At 34.3% G+C, this 26,523-nt stretch overlaps 4 protein-coding genes across 6 annotated transcripts; 1 reads left to right on the top strand and 3 right to left on the bottom strand.

The window, feature by feature from the left end:
* Positions 1-419: 419 nt before the first annotated feature.
* LOC108125484 (uncharacterized) lies at positions 420-1,153 on the bottom strand. Its single transcript, XM_017241694.3, has 3 exons — positions 928-1,153; positions 837-877; positions 420-772 (listed from the first exon to the last, which is right to left on the bottom strand). Exons 1-3 carry the CDS (start codon positions 1,031-1,033, stop codon positions 497-499), a joined length of 423 nt encoding a protein of 140 aa, XP_017097183.1. The 5' UTR covers positions 1,034-1,153; the 3' UTR covers positions 420-496.
* Positions 1,154-1,242: 89 nt separating this feature from the next.
* On the bottom strand, positions 1,243-2,001 carry LOC108125485 (mitochondrial pyruvate carrier 2-like). Of its 3 annotated transcripts, none has more exons than XM_070282698.1 (3): positions 1,805-2,001; positions 1,710-1,750; positions 1,243-1,548 (listed from the first exon to the last, which is right to left on the bottom strand). In XM_070282698.1, exons 1-3 carry the CDS (start codon positions 1,904-1,906, stop codon positions 1,377-1,379), a joined length of 315 nt encoding a protein of 104 aa, XP_070138799.1. In that variant the 5' UTR covers positions 1,907-2,001; the 3' UTR covers positions 1,243-1,376. The 3 variants fall into 3 exon arrangements, with proteins under 3 accessions (XP_070138799.1, XP_017097184.2, XP_017097185.2); XM_017241695.3 differs by having other exon boundaries at positions 1,243-1,652; positions 1,801-1,989; XM_017241696.3 differs by having other exon boundaries at positions 1,244-1,548; positions 1,801-2,000.
* Positions 2,002-2,326: 325 nt separating this feature from the next.
* Positions 2,327-5,862, top strand: LOC108125537 (uncharacterized). The gene is made up of 2 exons (XM_017241760.3): positions 2,327-2,970; positions 4,774-5,862. Exons 1-2 carry the CDS (start codon positions 2,430-2,432, stop codon positions 5,613-5,615), a joined length of 1,383 nt encoding a protein of 460 aa, XP_017097249.3. The 5' UTR covers positions 2,327-2,429; the 3' UTR covers positions 5,616-5,862.
* LOC138927397 (uncharacterized) lies at positions 2,972-4,683 on the bottom strand. The gene is made up of 4 exons (XM_070282699.1): positions 4,055-4,683; positions 3,809-3,987; positions 3,662-3,751; positions 2,972-3,603 (listed from the first exon to the last, which is right to left on the bottom strand). Exons 1-4 carry the CDS (start codon positions 4,521-4,523, stop codon positions 3,058-3,060), a joined length of 1,284 nt encoding a protein of 427 aa, XP_070138800.1. The 5' UTR covers positions 4,524-4,683; the 3' UTR covers positions 2,972-3,057.
* Positions 5,863-26,523: the final 20,661 nt, after the last annotated feature.

The following is a 26,523-nucleotide window of genomic DNA, read 5'->3' as shown; positions in this document are numbered from 1 at the left end:
TTTGCAGGCAGCGCATTGGCTGCAGGACGACCGGCGACAGAACGACCAATCACCAATCGCAAGTGGGCTTGTGCGCACTATCCCGGTCGCATGGCACTGCGTCCAGGACCTTGGCCACATACCTAGAGCTTGTTGTGAACTTTTAAATATTTAAAATCGTAGTCTCCTTAATTAGCAGTAGTCATAAATAGTCTTAATTCACTTGACCAATGCCTGCAGACCCCGAAACAACATCTACACGGGGTCACGTTATTTTATCTAAAGTATACTTAGTTTCAAGCGGAAACTATATAATGATGATTTCAGAAATGCATAAGAGAAAAAGAAATAAAAACTGTAAAGCTTGAGAGCCGCACACCAAAACTACATTTTGTTTTATTTTCTGAAATGAAACTATTTAAAATAATTGAATAATTTTTATTATTAGGGTGCCGAGTGTGGACAGATTTAGTTGGGTTAGTTAGTTGGGTGAATAGATAAAGTCAAAATCTATAAATCACCAGTCGTCATCCGGATTGTGGGGATAGTAAGAATACTCATAGACGGTATTCTTTGCATTCTCGCTGCGCCACTTCAGGTGTTTGGCAATTAAGAAGGATTGAATACAAGCTACTGCCACATTGACCGCCAATAGGTTATAATTTTTGGGTGTGATGACAAATGAGTATCTTGACCACAGCACTCCAGTCAGGGCTAAAATGGCGCATTGGTTTACAGAGATTAACTGCGGTGGGCGACTGACAGTATCGCCCAATCCCGCAAATACTAGTCCCTGGGTAAGGATTTTACTTTGTTGTTTGCTAATATTAATATATTATGTGTCTTCAAATACTTACCCATTTGAAGAGGGGCGCCCAGAAAAATACCGTCTTGGGACCTAAGTAAAGTCAAAAGTAAGAAAATCCAACAACTATCCGACTTACAAACCTGCAGGCGATTGCCAAAAAGGCATCATTGCTTGGGGCATTATTTTATCGCCTGCACCGATTGCGGCATTATATATCTTTGACAAAGGACCCGTTCCCTTCGACATCCTTTTACAACAATATAGGATATAGGCCAAATATAGGGCAAACACGAATTTAGATTTTGAAGAAGGCCAAAATATTTACCCAACTAATCTGACACAAATATCCCTAGCATATTGATAGTGACATTACAAAGGCTTGATCGGTGCTCCTAGACATCACTTGCGTAAAGCAATATACATTTTTTAATAGAAAAAAAATGAAAATATTTCATGTGAGGTATTATGCTCATATTTATTTATTAACTTACACGTAAGAATTTGAAAAATTTAGATGGGTCTTTAAATATAGATAGATAAAGCTAATTCTAAAGTCGGTAACTAAGTAAAAATTTCAGAGGTCTTGAGGTCACCAGAATTCATCCGGATTGCGATAATGGTTGGGATATTCAAAGTCGACATTTCCTTTATTTTCGCTGCGCCACTTGAGATGTTTGAAAATCAAATATGACTGAATTCCAGCCACTGTCAAGTTGACCGCCAATAGATTATAGTTTTTGGGTATGATCACCATAGAGAACCTTGAATAAATCAAACCAGTTACGGCCAAAACTGTACATTGGTTTAAAGAGATTAATTGCGGCGGGCGATTTATTACATCGCCCACTCCCGCTGCAACCAATAGCTAGAAACTTGTTATATCTATTATTTATAAAAACTTAGTTTCCGCTTTGAAACTTACCCATTTAAAAGTTGGCCCCCAAAAAAAGACAGTCTTTGGGCCTGAGTTAAGAAAATGGTAAAAACAAGTGTAAATAACCTAACTTACCCACCTGCTGGTGACTCCCAAAATGGTTTCAATCTATTTGGTACAAACTTATCAACTGAAGTGACTATGGCATTGTACAGCTTTGACAAAAGCCCCATGCCCTTCGACATCCTTCTACATTAACAGGATGATTTTATTGTAGGGTGTCCAAAAATAAAAAGAGTTTAGAAATAGTAATCAATGGCAACTTGTTACAAGATTTGTTAGTAATAGCCAAAAGTTACACACAGAAATGCAAATGGTACATACAATATGCAATTTTCTAGTTTAAATAGCGCGGTAGCTATTTATCGATAAACATTCTTGCGTTTTCCAACACTAGAGGTGGTGCATTTGTTTTTATATGTATCTTTTTGTTCTCAAACAGAAATAAATAGAAAGAAAGACAAATATTTTTTATATTTTAGTTAAATTTTAATAAAATTCCATAAAAACTTTCTGTTACATAAAAGGAAATTCTCGATATGAAAATCCACCACCACCTGTTGACAGCTATCGATAGACGAGATGCTAGAAATAGCTATAAAATGGCTACGGCGACACCACTTGTGGGAATCAAAACAACGAAATTCCAATATTCGCACGTAAACAAACAAATTTCCTCTCATATCCCATGGCTGTCTATATTCCATCATGGACGACGGTGAGCTGATCAAGTTAATCGAAAACCATCCGATCCTGTACGACAAGGACTGTGCCAGAAGTGTAAAAAACGCCGCTCTGAAGGACTCCGCTTGGAAATCCATCTCCCAGAAAATGGGAGCCTCCGAACGTGCCTGCATCACGCGCTGGAAAAGCATCCGCGATCGGTTCGGCAAAGAATTCCGCCGCTTCCAGGAGCGGCCGGACGAACCCACCTACTGGGACATGTTTCCGCGGTTGCTGTTCCTTAAGGACCACTACAAACAGGGAGTGGCGCGCAACGAGAGCCTGGACGGGATGCGTTTCGAGCCGCGAGAGCGAAAAAAGCGTCCCAAACCTGAGGCGGAATTGGAGAAACGTCGGCGAGAGGAAGAGGAGGAGGACTGCCAGGATGATCTACTCAACGAACAGCTTATCCAGCTGGTGAAAATGCATCCCGTTCTGTACGATCGCCACAAGATCCGAGTCTCTAAGAATCTGACCGCCAAGAACCTGGCCTGGAGGGAAATATCAGAGAACCTCAATGTTTCAGGCAAGTCTTAAATGTTCATTTTATTTTTTTGATATTTTTAGTCACAGGAGCTTCTTTTCTTTTAAAATTATATCCTATTTTTTTAAATTATTCCTCATTATGCTCAATTTGCAAGTCTTTTGGCAAATTTTTCTTGTCCACCTCGAGCACCGTTACTCTATCGGCCTTGACCTCAATGTCTCCAGTAAGCATCTTGGGATTTATGGTTGATTCAGGACGTGGAATGACAGTGCCTTCTACACGCATAAGAGTGTTGACGGGAACATCGTTCCGAAAATAGTCCTCCAATCCCTGAGTTTTGGGCATCACAATCACCTGGGTCGTTCCAAAGGTGTCTTCAAGAATGAAGAACTTGTTCATCCGCTGGGAAGCCAGCCATCCACAAATCACCACGTTTTGGTTGATTTCATTGCAGCTTAGTTCACCGCAGTGATGAGTACGATTGAAGAAAGGAACGATGTCTGGCGCTTTGGAACAAGGATCGTGGGAAGTCGCACACTCGCCATCGTCTTCCACTCCATCCTCTAAGATCTTTCGCTTTATATTGGTTTTTATCGGTCCCTCGTAGGGTTGATCGGGATCTATCACCTTGGCGCTTGTCAAACTGACCTCAATTTCGCCAGTGACGTATTTCTAGCAAAAGATGTTTAAAATAAACTTTCCATTCTCAAGAAATTAGTGTTCCAATTACCAGGTTAATATTAAACGTAGGGCGGTTCACCACTTTACCCTCAATCTGGAAGACACCATGTCTCGGTGTTGAAGAAAACATTTTTATGATCTGCCAAATTATTTAAAAATATTACCCAAAGAACTAAACAATTTTTTGTTCGCTTACATCCTGGTCTTCAGTCGTTAGCTGGGTTTGGCCATGCCCATCCTTGAGTTGGAAGAATTTTTTACTCTTAATCAGTGGCATCCATCCGACAAGGGTCACCATGGTGCCCACATCATCGCGCCTTAAGTCCGCACAAGTTAAATCGCGATTCTCAAAGTACTTTAGCACATTATCATTCTCTGAAAAACAGTATAAAAATATTATAAAATGTTATGAAAGCCAAAGATCATTAATAAATCCACTCACTGCACATTCTTTTCTCGACATTGGTTACACGGCTTCTAGCCATGTTCTCATAGGAGCGTTTGTCTCCGGCATGTTTGTGCTCCGGCAGATATTCAATGTTACCTATTTCATGGACCTCCACCTCTATGTCACCAGTTGCCATAGATGAATTGCGTGATCTTGCCGGACGCAGCATAACCTGTCCCATAATGGTCAGGATCACATTATTTGGCAATTCCCTAAAGCGATGAGCAACGTGTGGGTGTCTCTCGAGAATCACCAGTTGGCAGGATCGGCCGAAGCTATCACGGAGCTCAGCAAAGCGAGTAACTGCATTTTTAGTCATCTTTCCAGTTAGCTCCACAAACTGTCCGTTATGCCAACTCCGCAATTCGCCACATCTATGTGGCAAGCTCAACGATGGGGTCGACCCATTGAAGTTGAAACCAGCAGCTACGTTATTTAAAACTTGAAATATTTGGTCCGTCATTATTAGTTCTTTTTCATATCTATCTTTTTTTTACAAACAAATTAACACAAAATGATAATAAACCGATTAACTTCTGTTGAAGACCCAAGGATATCTAATTAAATGAAAAAATTAAAATACGAACTACAACAATTCAATGAAAGATTCGATTTTTGGTTTATTTATCATGGCCTACTTATCAGAATAATAATTTTAATAATATTATTAATATAATATTAATCTTAATATCTTTCTAAACTTTATTCCACAGAGGAACTTTGTTACAACCGCTGGAAAAAGCTGCGAGATCGCTTCGCCCGGGAATATCGAAACCAGCAGATCCATCAGAATAAGCCAATTACCTGGCGGTACTTCAACGAGCTGCTCTTCTTGGGACGTCACTTCCGCAAGGGAGTGCCTCTAGTTTTGGAAAACATAAAGCGACGAGGTCGACCGCCAAAGTCCAGCTCTCAAACACAAAATCCTGCCAAGCAGCCACCTGCGGAGGGGGTCACGGGAGGCGAACAGATCTGGGGAGCGGACTATCCCTACAGTACAGACAACGAGGAATTGGAGGATGACATGGAGCTGCCGTATGATGATTCTGAGGAGATAGAGATTCTTTCGGATGCAGAGCAGGGCGCTCCCTATGACTTTATCCTCTCTGAATCCGGGCAATCGCAGGACTTGGAGCCTCCTCAGCAACTGCAGGTGACCACTACCACTCCGGCGATGAGCGAAGAGATTGTTCACACTCTGGATCGGACGAATACTGCCCTCGACGAAACGTCCTCCGTTGTTGAAGAAGCTAGTGGGTCACAGGCAACATCGGAAAAACTTCTCACCACCGTGATAACCAATATGGAGACGGTGTTGCAGCAATCAAGGGAGTTGCAGGCTCAAATTCATCAAGAGCAAAGGGAGCAGCAAAAGCAAGCTAATCCACCTGCAATAGGCATTCTGGCCAAGGCACAAATGCTGCTGGATGGTCTCAGCCCGGAGGAGAGGTCTAACGCTGAACGAAAAATTGTTCAATTCCTTTGCCAATGTCAGATAAGAGCTTTGGATGGTGAGGATATAGAGGATGTGATACCTTGTCAGTTACTTAATTGATTATTAAACCTTTCATTTAATCAGATATTAAGAAAGAAGTAGTTGCAATATTTTTATGATTCAAATTATTGCGCGCAATGTTAACATCATAAATGTTGCGTCTAACAGCACTGAGGTAACAGTGTGGGATTAAGGCGCCTTTAAAAATTTTTTAAAAGTTTTAAAGTTTCAGTTCTTTTAAGTTCAAAGTTTTATTTAAATGAGAGTATTTGTAAATTAAATTATATGATTAATAAGCTTTAAATTATGAGTAGTAACAGTTAAAGGAAATGGGTAATAAATGTTGGTTGAACCCAAAATCGTGGAGCTCAGAAAAAAAGTTTGTTGCATGGCTAAAAAAATTGTCTTTTTTACTTTCGAGATTTAAGGAATTATAATGAAAGATCTTTAAAATTGTATACTTATAACTATATTTTAGCTTATCCTCCTAGGAAATATATTATATACAAGAAAAATTCATTATCCTTCTCCAGGTCAGTGGCTGTGTATCTTAATATTGTATTTTTTAAGCCACGTGAGTTAGACGCTGCGAAAAAAATGAACAAGGGGAAGAAGTACAATCACACCCACGCCGGCACCATTTATTGCAATTAATAACGAACAAATACGAAAAATACACGCACAGACACCAAATGGATAAACAAATCCGTTGCCGTGCATTTGGCGCGGGACTGAGAGTGGCACAGATTTTTTGAATTTGCTTAGTTGCTGCCTTCGGTTCACTCGGTGCAGTTGCCCAGATACAGATGCTCTCGGATACGCGGATGGTCATGGATCCGTTGGCTATTTTATATTAAAAGTGTGCGTCAAAGCGCACAGCCGAATTATTAAAATAATAAACGGTTAGCGCTTTTTAAGTGCCTGCGAATGGTTTCTGTTCAGCACGACTCCACCCCATCTCCCCGTTTAGACGTTGTATTCCTTCCCCCACTCTCGGGCATAAACTAATTTTGTGTAAATAAACGAAGTGCCAGGCCGTTTGAAGTTCTGATTGTGGCGGTTGTTTCGGATTTTCGATTTTCAGATTTCGGATACCATGCGTGGCATGAATTGATACACGAAAAGCGTGCGCCACGTTGTTGTGACACCTGCAGACTTTACGATCCGCCACCCACCCACCTCGCTATTTGCCTTTTTGGCCAAGTTGGAGTGCGGGTTTCCATGTGCCTGCGGCTGTCAGTGGTGCCATTAGCTCAATCATCGGTGGTGGAGACGTTGCCTGGTGGATCACAAGCTGCCATAACCATTATGCCACCACAGGCATCACCTTGTAGTTGACACATGGGTGGGTACACAGTGAGAAATGAAACTTTTTTCTTATTTCTAGTTCTTAAAAACAAAACTAATTTGTAACTGGGTAACTGAGGAATAAACGCATAAAGGGATTTTAAATATAGAGTATATTTTTCCTGAAAAAATATATTTTAAAAGATCAAAGATATCTTAACTTCTTTATAATATTTTTTTAATATTATTTTTATTAGTGTATCATAAGCTGAAAGTTATGCACATCCATCCATCTATCTCTCTGGCATATGAAATTTAAATCTCCTATGTAAATGTCACTTGAACGTTTAAAGTTCAGCAGACCTTTGACCTGACCCCGAAGCACCTCCTGAAGCAATAAACCCCATCTATACATCAATCCTAACCACCCCACTGGCTGCTCCACGAAATGGGTTGATTCATTTACCGAACTGCCACTTTGTCACATCATCGGAGGTCGAATCATCAATCACCATGACCATGGCAAAGTCAAATGAGTTCACCCACCACCCAGCCACCCCCTCATTTCCAACCCAGCGACCATCTCCTTCCTATTTTGCATTTGCACTTGCAATTGTCTGTAAAGAGAATTTGTATAATTGCCAATTGCCACGGATTTACTCGATTGCAGAGCCGAAAGCGAACAATATTCAGCATACGCCGTGTGTGCCAAATTAATTGTAATACATTGCCGCCGCATTGCCAGCCAACCCATACGATTGTATGCTCGCTCAATGTGGCAAATATATATACTTTTCCACATATATAACAGATATTTTTATATATTTCTACATACTCACATGTATGTATATACTATATAGAAAGCGAGACTCGCATAACAATAAATCCAAACTGAACATTTTCGCCGCTTTGCACTTTGGAGCACTGCGAGTTTTCTGTAAAATTGTGTGGCGTCTCTGTATTGTTTGCCAGAAAATTTCATTGAGTCCCTGCATGTGTCTGTATTACCCCACTTCTCGAGGGTTGTTAAGTTATTTGATTTCGGAATGAGCTACTCAGGCGATTCAGGAATTTCGAGGATCATCGAGGAAATAAGTGTAATGAAAATAGGTAAGGTGCTAGCTTGTAGGTATATAGGTGCAGGGATTATTTTGTTTTTATTTTTAAATAGTAGTTATATACCCATATAATATATATGTACCATTGCCATAACCTACACAGGTTGCCATTTTAGAAAGGTTTTTTTATAAAAGAAAATATAACTTATTATAAAATATTAACTTATTATAAAATATAATGATATTATATAATCATTATATTTTGAAAGGTGGAAGAGCTCCTAAAAGTATAATTTTAAAGTACCTTAATCAATTTCCTTTAACTAATCCCTTGAAGATCGTATAGAACTTCTTTTAAAGATATCTATAATAAAATGTTTCTAGAAATATAATAATTTTAAATATTACTGAAACCAGAACCTTTGTAGCAACCCACGTTCTTGTTACTCCCAAACGTATACGTGATGGGCAAACACTTTTCCTGCTTTTCCGTAAATGCAAGACCCTATCCCTTTCCACTTTTTTTTTGTTTTTGATTTTTTGGTAGGCTGCAATGTTGCCGCATTTTTTGTTATGGCCCGACGCTGTTGTTTGGTGCCTCTTGTAGGTTGCGACATGTTTTGCATGTTGGGCGAAAACCAAAAATACGAGGCAACGAACAAAAGTTCAAACACTGTTGCAAACAATTTGCAATAAAATTGAATGCACAACCGGGCAACGAAGCAACCTGGCAAAAAGCAGCACCAGCAGCTAGTACAAAAACTGCAACAACGTTGGCCAAAACTCAATCATGTGGCCAAGAGGGTGGGCCACTAAGTGGCCCTTCTCAGGATCCCTGACCCCGACTCCACACTGTGTGTTTTTTTTTTGTTCTACAACCTTTGTGTGGAGCTTTGAACCTTGGCGCCATTTCGCTGACCGACGCAGTCAGGCGCATAAATTTTCGCTTCGTCTTTCGGCTAGGCCAAGAAGAAGTGCGGCCAAGAGGAGAACACTGGGAGGCTGCAGTTCAAAAGACTCTCCTGGCAAAAGTTCAGATCAAACTTTCGCCTTATTCTTGCGCTTTTAGCTACGTTTCGGTGGTGGCTCCTATGCTTTCACCCATCAGGACAGCAATGACCTACAAAAGCATTTAAAATTTACGACTTGGAGGCGATTCTGCCTGGAGATGAATGAAGACAAACTGCAGAATTGGCCCAGGAGGGGGTGACTCCTCGAACAATGTCAGAGATACCCAGTAATTATGGAAAAAAAAAACAAAAATAGTCCAAACTGATGATTATGTTCATATAACTTTTCTGTAAAATTTATATTTTAGGAGACTTTAACCTTTCAGACTCCGGCGTCCTTGAGGTCACAACAAAGCCTTTAAAACTACCTCTTTGGAAGGCAAAGTGTAACCAAGAAACTGTGCATTCCCTAGTGGGATTAATGGCTAAGTAAACAACACGGCTGCTCCTTTCGGGCTGACAGCTTGTTGGGCGCTGGGAGTTGGGGCTTTCCGGCCCTTTGCCGAGCGTGGAAGTTTTCACTGCGTGTGTCAAGCTGTTTAATTGCACTTGTGTGCAATTACATTTAAGTAACTGAAAGTGGGGGAGTGCACTTGCCTGACAATTAGGCACACGCGCTTGCACAAATGAGTGGGGTGTTGGGTGCTGGGCGCTGGGTGTTGCCTGCCAATTTTAATTAGGTCTGGCAGTGTGAAAACAGTGCGTATGCGCAATCAAATAAAGAAGAAAAATTAACAAAATCATCAAGCATACGTCATACGTCAGACACTAAGGAGGTTAGAAGGAATATTAGACTATATCTGCATGTATATATGTTTATGTGCCCTATTTATAAATCTCGGGCAGGAGGTCCCGATTTATTTACGTTCATACATTTTTTCGCTCTGACTGTTCGAGTTTGGCGGATTGCAATTACTTTGCTATTTTGGCAATGGCTTTTCGCTTTCGCCGTCGCTGCGTCTATGTCTGGTAATAGTGTTGCTATTTTTTGGCTATATTCTCTCCACTCTCCCCCCGTGCCCCTGGCAGTCAATGGTCCATTGTCTGAGCACGCTTGGCATCGTTTCAAGAGCGCGAAATCGAATGCTTTTGCTCATTACTCATACGCAACGTGGCACATAGCGGGAAAGCAAAAGCACAAAAGCGAATAAAAAAACACAAAATAATTACAAAATTAAAAGAATTTTCTTGTAGAAAAAGTTTTATTGAAATGAGATTGATTATAGCAAACAAATTTTATTTAATAAACTTAAAAGTTTATTAAAAAAGTAAAAAAATGTATTTATCAAAAATATCAACACAATAGCAAATCAAAAATTCTTTTGATAAAAATTAAACCTGAAGCAGAAACTCTTGTATAAAATATTAAAAATTGCGTAACTACATTACGAGTTAGATTTATGCATAATTATCCCCATGAATAGCCGAATTGAGAGCAAAAATGCTGTGAATTAATAATTATTGAAAATGTTCATAAATAAACGAATCGAATGCCGAGTGCCAAGGCTTGTAACGAAGGAAGCTGCAAAAGTTAATTATGCGCAAAGTGAAACCAAATGTTTTGGCTCAAACAGCATTTGCTGCGAATGTCGAAAGCAAATTGAATGTAAACTGAGAAATATGAAATACGATGAGCACTTGGTGGCCAAGCCAGGGAGGCAGGGGGCCAGGGCGAAGGGCCGGCCATCCATTTAATGGCCAACTGTCCATTTTGCCACCAAACGCACAGATCAGAGAACATGGTATACAAGTAGGGAGTAAATAGGCAATCGGCTGATTTCTTGCGTCATATCCGTGTATGCATGTATATGTTGGTGGGAACGTAAATCCACAATCCAATATACACTCACATATATATATAATCCTAAATAAAAAATACATATTGACCTTTCATCCGACCCTGACATAAATATGTCTCCTGCAAGAAAGTGATAAAAAGGGATCGCAGCAGGTCAATTGGTTCCTTTTTTTTTTCTTGACCCTTCAGGGTGGATTTTCACTTTTCTACGAAAAGGTTTTCTTGTGATATACTTACTCCTTGTAAAATTCTGGGTTATATTTATATTATAAAATTAAATTTCTGTACATAAGTCCGAGTTAATTTAAAATTAATTAAAAAAGAATTGGAGTAAAAAATCCTTTTAAATGATATGCAACACCATAATAAAATTTTGGATATTTTTTTTTTAAATAATTATTTGTTCTTCATCATTAATTTTAAATTAATTACAAAATAATTATAATAAAATACATTTTTAAATGAACTGCAGCACCATGAATATAATTTTTGTAAATAAGCATTTTATTTTTTGTTAATCAATTTTATTTATTTTTTCACGATCCTGAATCTTATTTATTTTTTCACGATCCTGAATCTTAGACAGGTATCTTAAGTAGACAGTTGAATTTGTAGGGAATTAGGCAAACGGCGTATAAGCACCAGAAAAATTTTAGTAGTATGTAATTAGGCAAACGGCGTACGACGTAAATTTAGTGGCGCCATCTATGGGTCAAGTTTGTGTAAAATTGGGCAGCGCCATCTACCGTAATATTTTATACGCCCTCTATTGGCATAAAAGCAAACGATCATGCCAAAAATTATACTTGCCAGGATCATCGCCGTCTATGTTTTCTATATTTTCTGATATCTTGTCTATGTTTTCTATATTTTCTGATATCTTGCATTGGGTCCCATTAAGGGAAATATGCATGTAAAGAAAAGATCATGTAAAAATGAAACTTGCTAGGATCATCGTTTGCCTAATTACATACTACTAAAATTTTTCTGGTGCTTATACGCCGTTTGCCTAATTCCCTACAAATTCAACTGTCTACTTAAGATACCTGTCTAAGATTCAGGATCGTGAAAAAATAAATAAGATTCAGGATCGTGAAAAAATAAATAAAATTGATTAACAAAAAATAAAATGCTTATTTACAAAAATTATATTCATGGTGCTGCAGTTCATTTAAAAATGTATTTTATTATAATTATTTTGTAATTAATTTAAAATTAATGATGAAGAACAAATAATTATTTAAAAAAAAAATATCCAAAATTTTATTATGGTGTTGCATATCATTTAAAAGGATTTTTTACTCCAATTCTTTTTTAATTAATTTTAAATTAACTCGGACTTATGTACAGAAATTTAATTTTATAATATAAAATATAACCCAGAATTTTACAAGGAGTAAGTATATCACAAGAAAACCTTTTCGTAGAAAAGTGAAAATCCACCCTGAAGGGTCAAGAAAAAAAAAAGGAACCAATTGACCTGCTGCGATCCCTTTTTATCACTTTCTTGCAGGAGACATATTTATGTCAGGGTCGGATGAAAGGTCAATATGTATTTTTTATTTAGGATTATATATATATGTGAGTGTATATTGGATTGTGGATTTACGTTCCCACCAACATATACATGCATACACGGATATGACGCAAGAAATCAGCCGATTGCCTATTTACTCCCTACTGTAGGCTCTAGGCTCTAAGCGTTATCTTTTCTTTCGAGTCTTCTGATTGGTTTTCCCGATTCATTAACCGGAAAAATGTGGGGAAAATTGGGGTGGTTTTCATGCGTTAACTCATGTACATGTATTGATGATACCAATACATTCAAACACAAGTACCTGTTTTCCGTTTTCGAGGATCAATAGGTTTTGAGGTTTATGCTAAGAATCAAATTTTTAGTATAAATCTTGCCTTGCCGGTTAAAGCAATTTTTACGCTTTTTCTTTTTACAAAAAAATAAAAACAAAAACCTAAATCATAAAAATGGAGTCGAAAGTTGCGTGTGACTTGTGCTCTAAAGTTATTAGTGTGAATGAGTTTATAACTCATTATGATCGATGTGAAGGACCTCGAAATGCCTTCTCGGAGATGAAGAAGAAATCTCAGGCCAACGGTTTGGCGAAAGCTTTGTATCGTTCGCGAACAACGGTGACCAAAAAGCAGGAGGAAAATCAACAACCAAAAATTCAAGGAATCAGGAACCAAGGAACTACATCAAAACATAGTATTTTCAACGTATCATCAGCGGTCAAACGGAAGGCTGGTGTGTCCAAGGAAACTAGCCCTCAAGAGGGGCAACCCATGGATATTGAAGAACAGCCATCAACATCAAAAAGGGCTAGACTAGACCGCATAATTGCTGAGAAGAATATTTGTCCCGATTGTAAGCAAAATTGTGCTTTCGTTGAGGAAAGAATTCATTTACATTCTCCAAATCATAGAGCAGCATTAAGGAAACTTGTGTGGCAAAATGCTAACATTTTTCCTATAACCCAAAGTGATACTTTTTACACAAAAAAGTATAAAGTATTCGGAGTGCGCGATCTAGATTTAAAAGAATTTTACATTGGATGTAAAAATAATCTTATAAACATTATAAAATATGCACTTAGCGAATTAAGAGCTATAAAAGTGCGTCTATCAGTTCATGGAAAATATGTAAAACCGACTGAAGAAACTGATAAGATGCAAGAGGAAACAAAACATTTCTCGACAAACTATAAAGCAATTTACGTCAGCTCATATAATGACGTCGAATACATTTTAAATGACGATAACGAAATGTTAATTGCAAAAGCCGATGAATTCCAGGAGAGGGATTCTGGATGGGCTATTAAGCATTTTACATTTTATGAAATACAAATATTAAAGCTAGAGCACCTTCCTGGATCAGGATATGTTGAAGCACCTAAGAGCATAAGAAAAAGAAATGCTCTCATAAATGTTAAAAATAATGACATTTATTGTTTTAAGTGGTGTATTTTGGCTCACATAGCATATATGAAACACATTCAAATAAATTTTGGTACATCAGCGCAAAAAAAATCAGCTCGCGAAAAACTGCCCAGAACTTCATTTTATGGGATTTTTGATATTAGCCAACCAATTATAACATATGAACAACAAATATTAAACTTTTCGGGAATAGAGTTTCCCATTACAAAGAATGGAATAAAGCTGTTCGAGAAAAATAACTCAAATTACAGCATAAATGTATATGAAATTTATGATGGTCGCATAGAAGGTCCTACAATTAGAACTAAAGAAGTAAAAATCCATCATATCGATATATTGGGAATAGAAAATCCTAAAAAAAATTGTTTGCATTATGCGTACATTACAAGCATAAAAACATTGTGTAAATCACAAGTGAACAACTCAAATTCGGAGAGATATTTTTGTAGAAATTGCCTACAATTTTATTGCAGCACTAACAAGACCCACAATCTAAAGGAGTGCGGTCAAGTGGCTTCACTATACCCACAACCAAACACTAAAACCAAATTTGAAATTTTTCAAAAAAACTGGCACCACCCGTGGTAATTTATGCGGACATTGAGGCAGTTTTGGAACATTACCAAACAGCCTCAAATAATCCAAACGAATCCTATACCAAGCCTGTGCAGAAACATACAGCATGTGCTGTTTCGTTTTATGTTGCCCATAAATACAACCCTCAGCTGAATAAATTATGGACCTATGAAGGTAAATAAATTATTTTAAAATAAATGAAAAGTTTTAAAGTTAATAAATTTTTCCTTTTTACAAATTACAGGACATGACTGTATGAAGGTTTTTGTTAAAACTTTGGAAGAGGAGACAATGGCCTTATATAGCAAATACTGGAAGGGATCAAAAAAACCTATATATAACTTTGACATCTGCGATGAGGACTACCAGGAGCATGGGAACTGCTATGCGTGTGAAGAGGTCATCAGTACGGATGAACGCGTACAATATTTTAACCAGTTCACGGGTAAATACCAAGGTCCTATCCATAGAAGTTGTAAAGATAGTTTTAAGTTAAAAGCTTATTTCCCTGTAGTTTTTCATAATTTATCAAGATACGATATCCACCTCTTTATTAATGCCCTAGGGGGTAAATTGAAACCAATACCCTCTACTAAAGAGTTATATATTGCTCTAAATCAGACAATTTTTGAAAAGGGAAAGACTAATTATACTATAAAGTACATAGATTCCAATAGGTTTTTAAATTCTAGTTTAGAAAAATTAGCTTACAACATGGAAGATAAAGATTTTAAAATATTAAAATCAAAATTTAGTGGAGAGAAGTTTAGGCAAATGAGAAGAAAGGGAGTATTTCCCTATGATTATTTGGATAGTTTTGAAAAATTCAATGAAACCGAACTTCCTCCTAGGGAATATTTTTATAATTCGTTGAAAGACGAAGAGTGTAGTATTAGCGAATACAATTTCGCTAAAGAAATTTGGAGTTCGTTTCAGTGCAGAACTCTAAAAGACTATATGAAATTGTATTTGGAGAGTGACGTACTAATTTTAGCAGACGTTTTTGAAAACTTCCGTAATATATGCTCAAAAATTTATAAATTAGACCCTGTTAATTATGTTTCAGCCCCATCTATTTCATGGGATGCTATGCTGAAGTATACTAAAGTAGAATTAGATTTAATAAGTGACCCCAACATTTACAATTTTGTTAAAAGAGGTATACGGGGCGGTCTGACTCAATGTACTCAAAGAATTTCAAAAGCAAATAATGAGTACATGAGAAATTATGATAAAACAAAACCAAAAAATTATTTGTCGTATATTGACGCAAATAATTTATATGGTTGGGCTATGAGCCAAAAACTCCCATTTTCAAATTTTCAATTTTTAAGCGAAAATGAAACCAATTTATTTGATGTAGAAAATGCTGATTCCTCAGGAGACACAGGATATATTTTAGAAGTAGATTTAGAATATCCTGATGAAATTCATGACAAACATAACAGTCTACCATTTTGTCCTGAAAACAAGGTTCCCCCAGGAGGAAAACAACCAAAATTAATAGCTGATTTAAATTCTAAAGAGTTTTATATTATTCATTTAAAACAGCTTCAATTGTGTCTTAAACAGGGATTAAAATTAAAGAAAATTCATAGAATTTTATCTTTTAATCAGTCATACTGGTTAAAGCCCTATATAGATTTAAATACCCAACATAGAAAAATAGCAAAAAATGAATTTGAAAAAAATTTTTATAAATTAATGAATAATGCCGTATACGGCAAAACCATGGAAAACGTAGAAAAGCGTCGAGAAATAACACTAGTAACTCGTTATGAATCGGCGCAAAACTCTCCAGGGTTTAGACAACTAGTTGCAAGGAATAATTTTCATAGTTTAGAAATTTTTGGAGAAAATTTAGCTGCAATTGAGACTACAAAGACTTCAATTTTGTATGATAAGCCTATTTATATTGGATTTACTGTTCTCGATTTGTCCAAATGGCTAATGTATGATTACTATTATAACTTTTTATTAGTAGAGTGTCCCTCAGCAAAAATAATATATATGGATACAGACTCTTTTATAGTTTCCTGTGAAGAGGATATATACAAAATAATAAAAAAAAATTCTAGCCGTTTTGACACATCAAATTATGAGACAGGAAACCGATTCAACATTATTCAAGCTAACAACAAAGAATTGGGCTTATTCAAAGATGAAAATGCTGGAAAAATTATGACCTCTTTCGCGGGTCTAAAAGCTAAAGCATATTCATTTTTAGTAGAAAACAATGACGAATATATAGATACAAAGAAAGTTAAGGGTGTTAAGCAATCAGTAATCAAAAAACTGTGTCATTTAGATTATATTGAATGTATTAGACATATGAAAACGTACTATGGAGAACAAAGATGTATAAGAAGTAGGGGCCATCAGTTATATACTGATGTAGTTAATAAAGTAAGTCTTAGCCCTAGAGATGATAAAAGATGGGTATTAGCTTGTAATATTAATACTTTAGCATATGGTCATTATAAATTAAGATCTTTATTAAATACAAATGGATAATAGTAGGGAGTAAATAGGCAATCGGCTGATTTCTTGCGTCATATCCGTGTATGCATGTATATGTTGGTGGGAACGTAAATCCACAATCCAATATACACTCACATATATATATAATCCTAAATAAAAAATACATATTGACCTTTCATCCGACCCTGACATAAATATGTCTCCTGCAAGAAAGTGATAAAAAGGGATCGCAGCAGGTCAATTGGTTCCTTTTTTTTTTCTTGACCCTTCAGGGTGGATTTTCACTTTTCTACGAAAAGGTTTTCTTGTGATATACTTACTCCTTGTAAAATTCTGTATTATATTTTATATTATAAAATTAAATTTCTGTACATAAGTCCGAGTTAATTTAAAATTAATTAAAAAAGAATTGGAGTAAAAAATCCTTTTAAATGATATGCAACACCATAATAAAATTTTGGATATTTTTTTTTTAAATAATTATTTGTTCTTCATCATTAATTTTAAATTAATTACAAAATAATTATAATAAAATACATTTTTAAATGAACTGCAGCACCATGAATATAATTTTTGTAAATAAGCATTTTATTTTTTGTTAATCAATTTTATTTATTTTTTCACGATCCTGAATCTTATTTATTTTTTCACGATCCTGAATCTTAGACAGGTATCTTAAGTGGACAGTTGAATTTGTAGGGAATTAGGCAAACGGCGTATAAGCACCAGAAAAATTTTAGTAGTATGTAATTAGGCAAACGGCGTACGACGTAAATTTAGTGGCGCCATCTATGGGTCAAGTTTGTGTAAAATTGGGCAGCGCCATCTACCGTAATATTTTATACGCCCTCTATTGGCATAAAAGCAAACGATCATGCCAAAAATTATACTTGCCAGGATCATCGCCGTCTATGTTTTCTATATTTTCTGATATCTTGTCTATGTTTTCTATATTTTCTGATATCTTGCATTGGGTCCCATTAAGGGAAATATGCATGTAAAGAAAAGATCATGTAAAAATGAAACTTGCTAGGATCATCGTTTGCCTAATTACATACTACTAAAATTTTTCTGGTGCTTATACGCCGTTTGCCTAATTCCCTACAAATTCAACTGTCCACTTAAGATACCTGTCTAAGATTCAGGATCGTGAAAAAATAAATAAGATTCAGGATCGTGAAAAAATAAATAAAATTGATTAACAAAAAATAAAATGCTTATTTACAAAAATTATATTCATGGTGCTGCAGTTCATTTAAAAATGTATTTTATTATAATTATTTTGTAATTAATTTAAAATTAATGATGAAGAACAAATAATTATTTAAAAAAAAAAATATCCAAAATTTTATTATGGTGTTGCATATCATTTAAAAGGATTTTTTACTCCAATTCTTTTTTAATTAATTTTAAATTAACTCGGACTTATGTACAGAAATTTAATTTTATAATATAAAATATAATACAGAATTTTACAAGGAGTAAGTATATCACAAGAAAACCTTTTCGTAGAAAAGTGAAAATCCACCCTGAAGGGTCAAGAAAAAAAAAAGGAACCAATTGACCTGCTGCGATCCCTTTTTATCACTTTCTTGCAGGAGACATATTTATGTCAGGGTCGGATGAAAGGTCAATATGTATTTTTTATTTAGGATTATATATATATGTGAGTGTATATTGGATTGTGGATTTACGTTCCCACCAACATATACATGCATACACGGATATGACGCAAGAAATCAGCCGATTGCCTATTTACTCCCTACTGTAGGCTCTAGGCTCTAAGCGTTATCTTTTCTTTCGAGTCTTCTGATTGGTTTTCCCGATTCATTAACCGGAAAAAATGTGGGGAAAATTGGGGTGGTTTTCATGCGTTAACTCATGTACATGTATTGATGATACCAATACATTCAAACACAAGTACCTGTTTTCCGTTTTCGAGGATCAATAGGTTTTGAGGTTTATGCTAAGAATCAAATTTTTAGTATAAATCTTGCCTTGCCGGTTAAAGCAATTTTTACGCTTTTTCTTTTTACAAAAAAATAAAAACAAAAACCTAAATCATAAAAATGGAGTCGAAAGTTGCGTGTGACTTGTGCTCTAAAGTTATTAGTGTGAATGAGTTTATAACTCATTATGATCGATGTGAAGGACCTCGAAATGCCTTCTCGGAGATGAAGAAGAAATCTCAGGCCAACGGTTTGGCGAAAGCTTTGTATCGTTCGCGAACAACGGTGACCAAAAAGCAGGAGGAAAATCAACAACCAAAAATTCAAGGAATCAGGAACCAAGGAACTACATCAAAACATAGTATTTTCAACGTATCATCAGCGGTCAAACGGAAGGCTGGTGTGTCCAAGGAAACTAGCCCTCAAGAGGGGCAACCCATGGATATTGAAGAACAGCCATCAACATCAAAAAGGGCTAGACTAGACCGCATAATTGCTGAGAAGAATATTTGTCCCGATTGTAAGCAAAATTGTGCTTTCGTTGAGGAAAGAATTCATTTACATTCTCCAAATCATAGAGCAGCATTAAGGAAACTTGTGTGGCAAAATGCTAACATTTTTCCTATAACCCAAAGTGATACTTTTTACACAAAAAAGTATAAAGTATTCGGAGTGCGCGATCTAGATTTAAAAGAATTTTACATTGGATGTAAAAATAATCTTATAAACATTATAAAATATGCACTTAGCGAATTAAGAGCTATAAAAGTGCGTCTATCAGTTCATGGAAAATATGTAAAACCGACTGAAGAAACTGATAAGATGCAAGAGGAAACAAAACATTTCTCGACAAACTATAAAGCAATTTACGTCAGCTCATATAATGACGTCGAATACATTTTAAATGACGATAACGAAATGTTAATTGCAAAAGCCGATGAATTCCAGGAGAGGGATTCTGGATGGGCTATTAAGCATTTTACATTTTATGAAATACAAATATTAAAGCTAGAGCACCTTCCTGGATCAGGATATGTTGAAGCACCTAAGAGCATAAGAAAAAGAAATGCTCTCATAAATGTTAAAAATAATGACATTTATTGTTTTAAGTGGTGTATTTTGGCTCACATAGCATATATGAAACACATTCAAATAAATTTTGGTACATCAGCGCAAAAAAATCAGCTCGCGAAAAACTGCCCAGAACTTCATTTTATGGGATTTTTGATATTAGCCAACCAATTATAACATATGAACAACAAATATTAAACTTTTCGGGAATAGAGTTTCCCATTACAAAGAATGGAATAAAGCTGTTCGAGAAAAATAACTCAAATTACAGCATAAATGTATATGAAATTTATGATGGTCGCATAGAAGGTCCTACAATTAGAACTAAAGAAGTAAAAATCCATCATATCGATATATTGGGAATAGAAAATCCTAAAAAAAATTGTTTGCATTATGCGTACATTACAAGCATAAAAACATTGTGTAAATCACAAGTGAACAACTCAAATTCGGAGAGATATTTTTGTAGAAATTGCCTACAATTTTATTGCAGCACTAACAAGACCCACAATCTAAAGGAGTGCGGTCAAGTGGCTTCACTATACCCACAACCAAACACTAAAACCAAATTTGAAAATTTTTCAAAAAAACTGGCACCACCCGTGGTAATTTATGCGGACATTGAGGCAGTTTTGGAACATTACCAAACAGCCTCAAATAATCCAAACGAATCCTATACCAAGCCTGTGCAGAAACATACAGCATGTGCTGTTTCGTTTTATGTTGCCCATAAATACAACCCTCAGCTGAATAAATTATGGACCTATGAAGGTAAATAAATTATTTTAAAATAAATGAAAAGTTTTAAAGTTAATAAATTTTTCCTTTTTACAAATTACAGGACATGACTGTATGAAGGTTTTTGTTAAAACTTTGGAAGAGGAGACAATGGCCTTATATAGCAAATACTGGAAGGGATCAAAAAAACCTATATATAACTTTGACATCTGCGATGAGGACTACCAGGAGCATGGGAACTGCTATGCGTGTGAAGAGGTCATCAGTACGGATGAACGCGTACAATATTTTAACCAGTTCACGGGTAAATACCAAGGTCCTATCCATAGAAGTTGTAAAGATAGTTTTAAGTTAAAAGCTTATTTCCCTGTAGTTTTTCATAATTTATCAAGATACGATATCCACCTCTTTATTAATGCCCTAGGGGGTAAATTGAAACCAATACCCTCTACTAAAGAGTTATATATTGCTCTAAATCAGACAATTTTTGAAAAGGGAAAGACTAATTATACTATAAAGTACATAGATTCCAATAGGTTTTTAAATTCTAGTTTAGAAAAATTAGCTTACAACATGGAAGATAAAGATTTTAAAATATTAAAATCAAAATTTAGTGGAGAGAAGTTTAGGCAAATGAGAAGAAAGGGAGTATTTCCCTATGATTATTTGGATAGTTTTGAAAAATTCAATGAAACCGAACTTCCTCCTAGGGAATATTTTTATAATTCGTTGAAAGACGAAGAGTGTAGTATTAGCGAATACAATTTCGCTAAAGAAATTTGGAGTTCGTTTCAGTGCAGAACTCTAAAAGACTATATGAAATTGTATTTGGAGAGTGACGTACTAATTTTAGCAGACGTTTTTGAAAACTTCCGTAATATATGCTCAAAAATTTATAAATTAGACCCTGTTAATTATGTTTCAGCCCCATCTATTTCATGGGATGCTATGCTGAAGTATACTAAAGTAGAATTAGATTTAATAAGTGACCCCAACATTTACAATTTTGTTAAAAGAGGTATACGGGGCGGTCTGACTCAATGTACTCAAAGAATTTCAAAAGCAAATAATGAGTACATGAGAAATTATGATAAAACAAAACCAAAAAATTATTTGTCGTATATTGACGCAAATAATTTATATGGTTGGGCTATGAGCCAAAAACTCCCATTTTCAAATTTTCAATTTTTAAGCGAAAATGAAACCAATTTATTTGATGTAGAAAATGCTGATTCCTCAGGAGACACAGGATATATTTTAGAAGTAGATTTAGAATATCCTGATGAAATTCATGACAAACATAACAGTCTACCATTTTGTCCTGAAAACAAGGTTCCCCCAGGAGGAAAACAACCAAAATTAATAGCTGATTTAAATTCTAAAGAGTTTTATATTATTCATTTAAAACAGCTTCAATTGTGTCTTAAACAGGGATTAAAATTAAAGAAAATTCATAGAATTTTATCTTTTAATCAGTCATACTGGTTAAAGCCCTATATAGATTTAAATACCCAACATAGAAAAATAGCAAAAAATGAATTTGAAAAAAATTTTTATAAATTAATGAATAATGCCGTATACGGCAAAACCATGGAAAACGTAGAAAAGCGTCGAGAAATAACACTAGTAACTCGTTATGAATCGGCGCAAAACTCTCCAGGGTTTAGACAACTAGTTGCAAGGAATAATTTTCATAGTTTAGAAATTTTTGGAGAAAATTTAGCTGCAATTGAGACTACAAAGACTTCAATTTTGTATGATAAGCCTATTTATATTGGATTTACTGTTCTCGATTTGTCCAAATGGCTAATGTATGATTACTATTATAACTTTTTATTAGTAGAGTGTCCCTCAGCAAAAATAATATATATGGATACAGACTCTTTTATAGTTTCCTGTGAAGAGGATATATACAAAATAATAAAAAAAAATTCTAGCCGTTTTGACACATCAAATTATGAGACAGGAAACCGATTCAACATTATTCAAGCTAACAACAAAGAATTGGGCTTATTCAAAGATGAAAATGCTGGAAAAATTATGACCTCTTTCGCGGGTCTAAAAGCTAAAGCATATTCATTTTTAGTAAAAAACAATAACGAATAAATAGATAAAACGAAAGTTAAGGTTTTAAACAATCAGTAAACAAAAAAACTGTGTCATTTAGATTATATTGAATGTATTAGACATATGAAAACGTACTATGGAGAACAAAGATGTATAAGAAGTAGGGGCCATCAGTTATATACTGATGTAGTTAATAAAGTAAGTCTTAGCCCTAGAGATGATAAAAGATGGGTATTAGCTTGTAATATTAATACTTTAGCATATGGTCATTATAAATTAAGATCTTTATTAAATACAAATGGATAATGTCAATAATATTGTACGTATTTTTAAAAATATTAAATAAGCGACAGAAAAAAAAATTAAATAAAAATAAAAATAAAAAAAAAAAACAAAAAAATAAAATAAAAATAAATAATAATAATAAAAATTAAAAATGTATATAAATAATAATAATAATTAAAAATGTATATATGTATGTATAATTTGTATAAATAAATTCCAAATTGTAAAATTTTATTTTAATAAATCTGTTTTATTTATCCATGAGTTATGTGTTTCATCAAAACCTAGCCATTTTACAAAAATTTGGTCTTTTTTTCTTTTTATTACTTTTTCAACTAGGAATGCACTTTTGTCTTTAACTTTTTGAATTTCAGCTTCATAAAATGTACCTTTTATAGGGTCACCCTTATAATCAATGAGCTCGTAAGTAACTGGGAATGTAGTCCTTATTTTTGAAATTGTAAATATTTCAGTGGTCCAGTTAGGTTCATATCCTTTAACAAATACACCCTTGTATTTGCTTATTCTAACATGGTCTCCTACTACATATTTATGCCTTGGAAATACCTTAACAATGTTATAACATTTTTTCAAAATAAACTCTTCATTCTGTTTACAAACATCGATTGGCCTCATTTTTATAGTTCTGTGGTAAGAATGGTTGTAGTCTTCTACAAGCGAATTCAAATGGGTAATCCATCGATAATTTCCATTAAAACTAAACATTTTCCACATCCTATTTTTTAAAGTTCTGTTAAATCGTTCACAAATCGAAGCCTTAAGGTGTGTAAATGTATGATAATGATTTATATTATTTTTCTTCATAAGTTCTTTAAAGAGTTGATTAAAAAATTCTTTGCCTTGATCGGAATGTATATTTTTTGGCTTGTATTTGGAATCTTTCAATATAGATTTCATAACAGTTGCAACATCCATTGCCGATTTTGATTTTACAGGCTTAGCAAAAGCATATTTTGAAAATGTATCAATAACCGTTAGTAAATATTTATATCCATTATTCTGATTGGAATAGGGGATCATTTCAACCAAATCAATTTGCCAAGTATCATGAAACCCTTTTTGAACGAACTTTCGACGTAAAAAATTTTTTCTACAAGTTTTATGTATTTCATCAACAACTTGTTGCTTACTCATTTTTATTTAAAAAAAAAACTTATTTTTTATTGTTAATGTCTGAGGTCTTAGAGATTAATGATTTCTTATAATGAATTACATCTTCTTTTATTTCTTTTGTCATTTTTTTAGATATTTCGAAACATAAACGTGTTAAATCTATTTGAACATTTTTATCATAGTTACCATCTAAATCAGATAATTGAATATCGAATTTTTGTAAAGAGACACACTTCGGAATGATATGATTATAGTACAGATAGGATATTTGCTGTTTTAATATAGTGTTCCAACATAAAAATGTAGTTAAAAATATAGCTAGGCGAATTAATGATCTCCAAGTTTCACTATCTATTTCAATTTTATTACCGAATTGATTTAGTATCAGAACATATTGTTTATCTGATTTTCTAAATCTAAAATTACATTTAATAGTTGATAAAATAGGGTGATCCAAAACTGTATCAGACATTAGGAAGTCATATTGATCAATCTTTAATTGTATAAATTCCTTGTATGTAAGCAGTTGCATCCATTCTTCTTTATCAAATCCAATATAATTGTTTTTGTGCTGCTGCATCCAAATCATTGGAGTAAATTTTCTAGATGTCGAAAATCCACATTTTATTTTCAAATTTTGAGCCACAAAATATTCAAAACCAAATATAACTTCATGGTTCTGTTTTTTTCTTATGGCTCTTTCTCTTTTAGCTTGGAGTGTATCCATTGAATCTGAATGTTATTAACAAACTGAAATTAGTTACTAAAATGTGTGGTTTATAAAGGGCTTAGTATGACGTATATACATATATATATATTATACATTATGTATTACATAATGAAATGAAATATATATCCATATATACAAACTCCTAAGATGTGAGAGCAACTTTTATATTATATATTACATAATGCATGTATTATATAATAAAATGAATGGTATATAAAGACCTAAAATGTAGACACCAAAGTCAGTTTACATTTAAAACTCATTCTAAAATGACTAAATTTGATAGATCAAATTCCGTTATAGTAGATTTTCAATATGTTGTTGGAAATAACAATCAAATTTTTGTTAAGGAATTGGCCTTCATGCCTGGAGGAACTGTAATACCAAACTTCTTTCACTTCAAACCTCCATACAACATTAAGGAGTTGAATTATGATACATTACAACAACATAATATTCATCGAAAAAACATAAACGGATTGGACTGGATGGAAGGAGAAATACCCTATAACTGCTTAAGCGATGTACTTTCTCCACTAAATAAGTTTTCCAATATAATTGTACGTGGCGAAGTAAAAAAGGAATTTTTATCAAAGTTTCTATCGAATAATATTATCGATATAGATATAGGAAAGAGCCTGACATGTTATCCTAATTTTTTTACCAACTGTAAAATTCACAAAAAACTTAAGCTTAGATGTGCTCTAAATAATTTATTTAAGCTTTTTGTAATTTTAGAAAACTGTAATTACGATATATACTATAACGGAGAATCATATGTATAAATTACTTTAATAAACAGTATGATTTTAGTACTTTAATTGAGAAGTTGTTTTAGCAAAATGGATCGCATCTTTGGAAAAGATCCTCGTAAAAAAGGATACAGTCAACTTATATACTGCAACTATTGTGGTTCTGATACTCATTTTGAAAAGGACTGCGCTAAAAAACGGGACCAGGAAAAAAATCATTAGAAACATTTTTTTTTTTTTGATAATTAGCATTGAATAAACAAAAAACTTTTATCAAAATGTTTACACAATTTGTTCATCCTTTTACGATGCTTATTTGTGGTCCCTCAGGATCGGGTAAAACAACATTTTTGAAAAATTTAATAAATGGAAGGAAGGACTTAATAAGTACTTCAATAGATAGAATAATATGGTGTTACGGTGAAGAGCAAGCGAAACCAAATTTTACCAATATTGAATATTACCATGGGGTACCTGACTCCATTGAAAATGAAAATAATGAACCTATACTGTTGGTATGAGATGATGTGATGAGGGGAGCAGTTAATAATAATGTATGTGAACTTTTTTACCAAAGGATCTCATCATCGAAATTTATCTGTAATTGTTGTAACACAAAATATATTTCATAAATCTACTAACACCCGAGACATATCACTAAATCCAAAATACATTGTGGCATTTAAAAATCCTAGAGGCAATTTACAATTTCAATGTTTAGCTAGACAGATATATCCTGAAACCCTAAAGAACTTTTTAGAATATATAAAGAAGTCACGAATGAACCTCATGGTTATTTACTTATTGATCTTACGCAAGGAATAAATGATCTTTTAAGATTTAGAACAGAGATTTTTAATCCATTATATTCAATTTGCTATTCAGATGAAAATGGTTTGCAAAAAGAGCATAAGGCGATTGAAAGCGAACAAACATTTATTGTATGTGCTCAAAAAAGCAAATAATAAACTTCGAAAAGCGATTATTTGCAATAGTGATAGCGAGTTAGTAAAAACATTGTCGGAGATAGTGATAAATACTTTAAAAGGAAACCATAAAATATCAAAAAATATCTTA

Source organism: Drosophila bipectinata, unplaced genomic scaffold, assembly GCF_030179905.1.
Source record: "Drosophila bipectinata strain 14024-0381.07 unplaced genomic scaffold, DbipHiC1v2 scaffold_242, whole genome shotgun sequence".
Lineage (NCBI taxonomy): Eukaryota > Metazoa > Arthropoda > Insecta > Diptera > Drosophilidae > Drosophila > Drosophila bipectinata.
Note: the sequence above shows the minus strand (reverse complement) of the source record. Positions and strands in the feature narration are given on the sequence as shown.